General features: G+C 31.6%; 1 protein-coding gene across 1 annotated transcript; it reads right to left on the reverse strand.

Annotated features, from left to right (window-relative positions):
- Positions 1–221: 221 nt before the first annotated feature.
- On the reverse strand, positions 222–2783 carry LOC119605016 (pickpocket protein 19). Its single transcript, XM_037957950.1, has 7 exons — positions 2695–2783; positions 2189–2413; positions 1590–1752; positions 1381–1517; positions 1242–1326; positions 711–1174; positions 222–541 (listed from the first exon to the last, which is right to left on the reverse strand). Exons 1-7 carry the CDS (start codon positions 2781–2783, stop codon positions 268–270), a joined length of 1437 nt encoding a protein of 478 aa, XP_037813878.1. The 3' UTR covers positions 222–267.
- Between the last annotated feature and the right edge of the window lie 7167 nt (positions 2784–9950).

The following is a 9950-nucleotide window of genomic DNA, read 5'->3' on the forward strand; positions in this document are numbered from 1 at the left end:
TTTCAACAGTATGTCGTAAAAGTAAACGACAGGTGTGACTTGCTGTTGAGCAGCAGGAAAAGATGGTGAATGAAGAAGGGTTTGTTGTTTTAAGTGTCAATAAAGATTAAAATGGGGAGAAAAATAGCTTTAAATATTGCTCCACTAAAAGCTTTTCTGTTTAGCTCCTTTATAGCATTTTAACATTTTAATAAATAAAATAAGCAACTAACTCCCTTGTAATGCTTTTTCTCAGTTCCCTAGTGTTTTCTCATTTGTTGCTTTCATTTAATAAGCTTGCTGCTGCCTTGTTGTTTTAAATTGTTGTTGCTGCTGTCGTTTTTGGCGTCTTTCCATTTTATAATTATTCCATAATCTTAAGGTAAAATAATATAAAAATTCAATGCCACTTAAAATACTGGCACCCAAAAATAAACCCAATATGCCACCAATGGTCACTACCACATCCAAACGTGTGCGCAAAGCCTGACGACGATAACGTTCGGTGGCAAATTCTGGCATCGTTACAGAGATGGTTAGATAAGGATTAGATGCATTAATTCTAAACATAAAAACAAGAAAAATGTATAAAAGCTAGAGATTAAACATATAAATAAAATGAAATTGCATAAGAGCAGATAATGTTCAAATTTTATGTTAATTTCGAAATTCAAACAATGTTTTATAATTAAGACCCAAAGGTGAAATAAAAATTAAGTAGATTTACTTACTTTTGTTGGTAATCAAATACAACTTTAAAATCACTTTCTGTGCAGGAGGGCAAGCACTCGCAGGTGTATTTGCTTTTAGCCCAGGGTAGTAAATTTCTACCATCCGGTCTTACTAAAATCAGTTTTTCCAAGCATAGAAAACCCTCCAAATCACAATCTTTATAATTAGCATTCTCCTCTGGCATAACGGAGAATACCGAACAATTGCATTCATTCATTTGATGTACTCTCAAACAATCCACAAAACAAGTACTAAAACTATAGGCCTTATAGGAAGTATCCGGCAATAGTTCATCGGGAAAACGACATTGACGAAAGGCTGGCGCAATGTCTCTTACATCGGGATCATTTATCATGGTTTGCATAAAAATTTGAAAGGTCTTGTCCTGGCCGGGTTTATTAGCCTCGATTTTATAACCGGGCAGGGCATCATGAGGTACATCTTCCTCGTTCATTATGGAAACCTGCAAGGAAGAGAAAATAGTGTTAAAAATTAAAGATAGATAGATTTTTTTAAAGCATATTTTGAACCTGTGTGGGCATTTTGGTAACAATTTTCAATTTTGCTGTATCTGTCATGGGATCTAGTTCATTATTAAACCAAGTAGGACTGTCTCTAAAAGGTTTAATTTATTTTTAAATATTTTTATTAAAATTCAATTCAACTTACCTTTTATTGTTCAATAAAGAATTCAACATAAAACAATTACCATGTGGTGTCACTAAAGGCAGAAAATATTTGCAACAATCAAAGGGTTTCAGAGAAAATTCACAATATTCAAAGAAATCACTGCAATTGGTTTTAAACTGTTGAAAAAAGAAAAATTAATAGTTCAATTAAAGATTGATACATATTTAAAAGAATTTAGAAAACTTTACCCGGTGATATAAATCACGTAAATTGTCCTTGGGACACTCTGTACAACACTTGACTTTACACCAGGACTTGATGTTACCCTCTCGATAAATATACGGATAAATCAAAAAACTTATAAAGTTCTCAATTTCATAACTATAGTCTTTGGCATTAGGACCATCTAGTCTAGTGTAATATATATGTAGAATAAAATGCATTTTAAATCGAAAAAGTTTAAAAGAGGTGTGACACTATTTCATTTTCCGAAGAGCTTTATTTAGCAAAAAAGTTTCTTTTGTTAAAAACTCTTTTTTTTACTAAAATTTATTTTTATAGATAAAAAAAGTTTTTCTTAAATATTTAGTAGCATTGAGTAAATGTTTTTTTATATCTTTGGTTAAAGAAGAAGCCCTTTAAGTTTAAAAAGCTTCATCATTAAAAATATATTTTTCGACTAAAAAAGCTTTTTTAGAAAAAAGTTTTTTTTTTGCCCACAAAATATTGTGTACTAAACATATTTTGTATGTTTAATTTAAGTTTTAATTTTTGTTGACACATTTTCGGCAATGACAAGAGTTTGACAGCAAAAAGCTAATAAATAAAATTAAAATATTAAACTTACTCCTCTACAAAATCAATCAAGTTCGGCAAAGCCTCATATTTATTGTACATATCACAGGCCGCTACAGTGGGAAAAGCAATCCTATGAGTGGATGGTAGACTTTCATAAACAATGCTAACAGCACGACTGTTAAAATCTCGTTGATATTGGCTGATCAAGACATAAGAACCAAAAGCTGATATGACTACACATATGAACCAAAATATACGTTCGATAACATGAAGGCTATAAAGATAATTATACAAATTAAATACAGATATTATACTTGTTCAAAATCAGTGATTACAAAGAAAGTCATAAACAAGTTTTTAGAAAGTTTATGCGAAGGAAAATCAAGTCCTCTTTGGGACATTTTTTGGGAAATAGTCCAGTTCATGAACGGCCAACGCTAAAACTATAATATTTTAGGGAACATAATATAGTATTACCAGCCCTATTATTGAAAAAATCTATTCGACCTCCCACTAGCCAACCACTATTTTATAAACACATGAAAAAGTACTTACTTTGTGTTGGCAATATAACTGAAACCGGCCAAAGTACAATTAGAACAATAATCCTTTAAGTAGGCAACATATTTATTCCCCGGTTTCATAATGCTGATTGCTGTAAAATGAAACATAAACTTAGCAGTTAAATATTCATATATAAAAAATAAATGTAATTTAACAATTATAAAAGTAAATGCTTAAAAGGCTTTTAAATAAGTATTTACTTCAGTACAGGTGTCATAGTTTTATTTTATTTTTTCTCTTAATTTAATTTTATAGTTTGTCACACACTTTACAACACATGCAAGGACACATTACTTTCCTTCTTGTACACACGTCTACATATTTTTTTTCCTTATAAAACAATTAGCATGTTTACTTTAGTTTGAGTGTGTTTGTGTAAATGTATGTTTGTGTTTTTAAAAGGAGTATGAGTACTAAATTCTCAGTGTTTATGAGCTTAATTACTCACAAAGTCTAAAATTGTTTACTTCCATCCTTGTTATGTGTGTTATTGCTTCTTCACTTACTCTTGGATGGTAAAAGTTATATTTCTGAAAAATACTTGTAACTCGAGCACCGCAAAATGAAGAAAAATTATGAAACTCTCTCCTGTAGAGTTTGAAAAGAATAACAATTAACTAATGACTTGGTACTGTTTTTTGTTCGTTTTGTTTTATTTATTTTATTACTGTTTTTGTCAAAGTTACCACATTAGAAACACACTCGACTACTTTTAGTTATACTATTGGGTGGTTGAAATTGCAATTTCCTTGGAATAAAGAAAAATTTGATTTCATAAAACTTTCTGTAAAAAATTTGTAAAAATTCAGTGTTGTACATTTACGCATTATTCTGAATAGTTTAGTAAAATCTTTTTTCCTTAACCCAATAATCTCACCAATGGGGGAAATTGTTAGAAACTTCATACTTCATTTTAGTTGGAATGTAATGCAATTCTTGCTAATTGCTTTCTAATTACTAGAAAATATATAAACTTAAAAATTGGTTTGAAAAGTTATAGACTCATAAGTTCATTGACTTGAAAAAGTTATAAAGTTACGTAGTTATCGGATTGAGACTGTAAAAGAAAAATAAGGGTGACTGTAGTCGTAGGAACAAATCTGCTAATACAGATTAATTTAAAATCCAATAATGTTGGGCTTATCGATCATGTACCAAATTTAATCATTTGATGCATATATCGTACCCAGGGGATCATTTGCCAGATAATTGACATTTATTATACCCTCCACCACCATCAGTGGTGATAGATGGTATATGTAACTTTGTCATTCCGTGTGTAACACCAAGAAATATTCATCTGAGACCCAACTTCTGGTTCCTTATCAAATTCTGAGTCGATTTAGCTATGTCCGATAAAACGAAGCAATAGAATTTAACCAAATTCACCCAAAATGTTCTTAGTTTTCCTAAGTTGTTTGGTATTGAAAATGAGCAATATCGGTTCACACCGGGAAAAGTTATGAATCAAAATTTAAAACAACCTCTAAAATAATAAGAATTTTTTACACATTCTGATGTAATTTTCTCAAAAACTATGCAAGATAACTCCATGAAAATCTACACAAGAGATTGATTCCTGCTGAAAATTGTTTGAATCGGTCCACACCACAAATTTGTTTTTTGTTAATAACTTCCGTCACAATGTCGATATCTTCACAAAATTTTACAAGTTGAATTCATATGCCATTCATTCAGAAAAAAAATTTTCTGGATCGGTCCATAATTGGACATAGCTCCCATACAAGGTCCCCTCCCGAAAATCACTTAAACGCACATTACTTATTACTAAATTACAATATAGATACAATATTTGACTAAAATATAGCTTTTATGTACAGAAATTTAGCTTAAAATTTTTTTACGATCGGTCTATAATTGGTCATATCTCCCATACTAGATCCTGCCCCTAAAAGCGCTTTAACTGTATTTAACTAGTTGCATTATCAATTTGTGTAGAACAAAATTATACCAATTACCAAATATCGCTAAGTGCTATAAAAATATAAAGAAAATGGAGTTTGTAATGTTCAATAAATCTTGGAATTGTAATAAATTTAAACTGTTTAAATCTTGGGATTTTTTCTATTTAAGACATGAGAAAACTTATTTCTACAAATATTTGATCAATTAGAAAAGTATTAATATAAAAGTAGCTGGTGGAGGGTATTTAAGATTCGGCTCAGCCGAATATAGCACTCTAACTTGTTTTGAAATATGAATAACTAACTAAAATAAACTTTTGATAAGTAGTCCACATAGTAGTGTATAGTCTAGTATATTGCTAGTCTATAGTATACAGACTACTCTATGGTCTAGTCTATAGTCTAGTCTATAGTCTAGTCTATAGTCTAGTCTATAGTCTAGTCTATAGTCTAGTCTATAGTCTAGTCTATAGTCTAGTCTATAGTCTAGTCTATAGTCTAGTCTATAGTCTTGTCTATAGTCTAGTCTATAGTCTTGTCTATGGTCTAGTCTATAGTCTTGTCTATGGTCTAGTCTATAGTCTAGTCTATGGTCTAGTCTATAGTCTAGTCTATAGTCTAGCCTATAGTCTAGTCTATAGTCTAATCTATAGTCTAGTCTATAGTCTAGTCTATAGTCTAGTCTATAGTCAATAGTCTAGTATATTGCCTAGTCTAGTTTATAGACTAAACAATGGGTTTATTTCATCTTTATTTCCTTCGTTATTAAACACAACCCTGCAGGACATGTAACTGTTACATAACTATATTTAGTAGAATGAAGAATTGGTTGTTTCATTAATTTGATTTTGTTAGATATGGCAAAGGATATGATAAAAAGTACAAAAGTTTTGGCTACTATAATCGCTGGTTCTTCCTCCAGAGCGCAAAGTTGCTAATTGGTACCTTTAACACTGCAGGTTATTTCTTTAAGTAAATGTGTTTGTTCAAACTAATACACATTAATTGTGTGCAATTATTAGTAAGTTTTTAGCCAGAGATTGGAGAAAGGGAAGAGAAAGTGTTATAAAAGCAACAACACAATTTAATGCAATTATGCAATTAAGTCTATAGAAACAAGTTGCAAGTAAACAATACATCAAGCTGATTGTTTTCATTTTATGTGCGTGAGTATGTGGTTTTCATACACACACAATCAATTTACACTTGTACAACTTAAAATTATTTCTGGGTGCTCGATGTGGGAGAACATGTATAACTGTAATCATTTTTTAACAAGGAGGGTAAATTGACATTAAAAAAAAGAAAATAAGGACTATAAGGCTTGTTACTATTTTTTATAAGTGGAATTGAATTAAGTATGGAGTTATTGGTTTAAACGTTTTAATCAAAATATTTACTAACAGTAATTCCACTTTTGTTCGGAATGGAATCAGGTGACGGGACTGATAGAATAGATTAATTATTAAAAAATAAGTGTCAGCGAACAATGTCCCAATAAACTTTACATTATGGATAACTTTCTTATTTATATCGTTATTACGTATATACTTTTTATTTATCTGAGAGCCATCACTATACATACATGTACAGAAAATCAAACAAGTAAATTTTAATGAAGCTTTTCTTATTTCATTAACCTCAACATTTGTAAAAACTTCTTAAACCTACCCACGCATATGGTTAACATTTCTGTTAAAATGTTATTATTTGTTATTTTCTACCCTTTCTTTGTGTGTGTTTATAACATGTACAACCACTCGAAAACAATTAGAAACTAATTGAAAAATTAATTTTTTGTTGACATTACTCGCCCTCACCGTGTACCCAGTGTGCAAACACAGTACTAACAACAACTAACACAGGGAGAAATTGTTACGAATTAAAAGTGTTTGCATGTTTAAATTTAATGGTGCATATACATATGCTTATAATCAGGTGTACTGCGTGTGTGTTTGTTTGTATCTTATAAGCTCATTAAAACATTTTACATTTAGATACTCGAACGTCATCATCATACATACATACATCTATCTATCCCTACTACAACAACAACAATAAATAAGTAATTCATGCATGATGCATTAAATCACAGTTCGTAGTTAATGTAATAGTTATGTTCAATTCTCGCTTGTAAGGTTTGTATGTGCAAGGTTGCATATGAAATGCATTTGAAATTAATAAAATGTTTTTCCATTAGATTTGTGTGTACTAGTAGAAAATTCTCATAAAATCGTTAAGTGTTCTAGAGTAAATTTGAATGTCATTAGCAAAGGGTGCAAATTTAAGTGGAAAACAACAAATAGTAATAAACGTTAATTATTAAATACCTACCTAAAGGTAAACACGTGTGTATGTGTGTAATGAACCTGTGTTTGAAATAATAAATTTTAAATCCCTGTCATGTTCAGAACATATTCAATTTGCAGCTGCTTTTCATTACCAACTACTAAACCACTAATAAACCTTTGTAAATCCAGTAGGATTAACAGTAGCAACCTTTTTTACACCTCAATCAGAGTTTTAATGATTCATCATAAACAAAAAATTTGGGGGAGATTTTCGAACAAAAAATTTCTCATTTTTTCAGCGACTTATTATGTCACATTAAAACCGCAAACACCAGCGACCTCAACCATGACAGTGGTTTTAATTTTGGTATAACCACTAATATTTTAGCAGCAGCACAAACTAAATAGAAATAAATTTAACATTATGGACCTTTGGAGGAAACTTCCATATGTCTTTAATAAGAAATGGCATCACCAAGGAAAATGAAAGAGCAGCAGCAGGAGAAGCACACAAATGTTAACAAAACACAGACTAATCTCATAAATAATATTTGTGTCTTTCTTTTTTTCACTCGTTCATTCTTCTCTTCTTTCTATCTTGTAGATCATACTCTGAAATATTTTTATTTGACAAAATAAAAGCTTCATCTTAGGAAGGGGAAATGTGTCTGGATGTGAGTGTGTGTATATGTGCTTTAATGAATTTGAATGTAACACAGGAAATATAGTTACAGAATTTGAAATGAAATCATAATAAAATAAAGGATGAAAGCTCCAGAAATGATAATCTCTTAGTACTTACAACCAACTGACAAACAAACAAACATTGTCAACAATATTACACACCCAAGCACAATAAAGTGTGTATCTACCAATACATTGAAAGCTACAAGCAGCATAAACGCGAGAAATGCTATAAAACCGAAATAGCACTATGGGTTTAGTATACTTTGCATACATACATACATATATACATACATACTTATTTTTTTACTACACAAAATTATCCCTCCATATCTAAATAAAGAAAAATCTACTATGGATTTTGGAAATTATTAAACATATACAAGAACTGAACTAGAACTGAACTAGAACTGAACTAGAACTGAACTAGAACTGAACTAGAACTGAACTAGAACTGAACTAGAACTGAACTAGAACTGAACTAGAACTGAACTAGAACTGAACTAGAACTGAACTAGAACTGAACTAGAACTGAACTAGAACTGAACTAGAACTGAACTAGAACTGAACTAGAACTAGAACTGAACTAGAACTGAACTAGACTGAACTAGAACGAACGAGAACTGAACTAGAACTGAACTAGAAACTGAACTAGAACTGAAACTAGAACTGAACTAGAACTGAACTAGAACTGAAACTAGAACTGAACTAGAACTGAACTAGAACTGAACTAGAAACTGAACTAGAACGGAACTAGAACTGGAACTAGGAACTGAACTAGAACTGAACTAAACTGACTAGAACTGAACTAGAACTGAACTAGAACTGAACTTATGAACTGAACTAGAACTGAACTAGAACTGAACTAGAACGGACAGAACTGACTAGAACTGAACTAGAACTGAACTGAAACTGAACTAGAACTGAACTAGAACTGAACTAGAACTGAACTAGAACTGAACTAGAACGGAACTAGAATGAACTAGAACTGACTAAACTTAACTATAACTGAACTAGAACTGAACTAGAACTGAACTAGAACTGAACTAGAACTGAACTAGAACTGAACTAGAACTGAACTAGAACTGAACTAGAACTGAACTAGAACTGAACTAGAACTGAACTAGAACTGAACTAGAACTGAACTAGAACTGAACTAGAACTGAACTAGAACTGAACTAGAACTGAACTAGAACTGAACTAGAACTGAACTAGAACTGAACTAGAACTGAACTAGAACTGAACTAGAACTGAACTAGAACTGAACTAGAACTGAACTAGAACTGAACTAGAACTGAACTAGAACTGAACTAGAACTGAACTAGAACTGAACTAGAACTGAACTAGAACTGAACTAGAACTGAACTAGAACTGAACTAGAACTGAACTAGAACTGAACTAGAACTGAACTAGAACTGAACTAGAACTGAACTAGAACTGAACTAGAACTGAACTAGAACTGAACTAGAACTGAACTAGAACTGAACTAGAACTGAACTAGAACTGAACTAGAACTGAACTAGAACTGAACTAGAACTGAACTAGAACTGAACTAGAACTGAACTAGAACTGAACTAGAACTGAACTAGAACTGAACTAGAACTGAACTAGAACTGAACTGAACTAGAACTGAACTAGAACTGAACTAGAACTGAACTAGAACTGAACTAGAACTGAACTAGAACTGAACTAGAACTGAACTAGAACTGAACTAGAACTGAACTAGAACTGAACTAGAACTGAACTAGAACTGAACTAGAACTGAACTAGAACTGAACTAGAACTGAACTAGAACTGAACTAGAACTGAACTAGAACTGAACTAGGAACTGAACTGAACTGAACTAGAACTGAACTAGAACTGAACTAGAACTGGAACTAGAACTGAACTGAACTGAACTAGAACTGAACTAGAACTGAACTAGAACTGAACTAGAACTGAACTAGAACTGAACTAGAACTGAACTAGAACTGAACTAGAACTGAACTAGAACTGAACTAGAACTGAACTAGAACTGAACTAGAACTGAACTAGAACTGAACTAGAACTGAACTAGAACTGAACTAGAACTGAACTAGAACTGAACTAGAACTGAACTAGAACTGAACTAGAACTGAACTAGAACTGAACTAGAACTGAACTAGAACTGAACTAGAACTGAACTAGAACGAAACTGACTAGAACTGAACTAGAACTGAACTAGAACTGAACTAGGACTGAACTAGAACTGAACTAGAACTGACTAGAACTGAACTAGAACTGAAACTAGAACTGAACTATAGAACTGAACTAGAACTGAAACTGACTAGAACTGAACTAGAACTGAACTAGAACTGAACTAGAACTG

The sequence above is a fragment of the Lucilia sericata genome, unplaced genomic scaffold (assembly GCF_015586225.1).
Source record: "Lucilia sericata isolate MDLA Ls3-8-SP2 unplaced genomic scaffold, ASM1558622v1 Contig000014F_arrow, whole genome shotgun sequence".
In the NCBI taxonomy this organism is placed as follows: Eukaryota; Metazoa; Arthropoda; class Insecta; order Diptera; family Calliphoridae; genus Lucilia; species Lucilia sericata.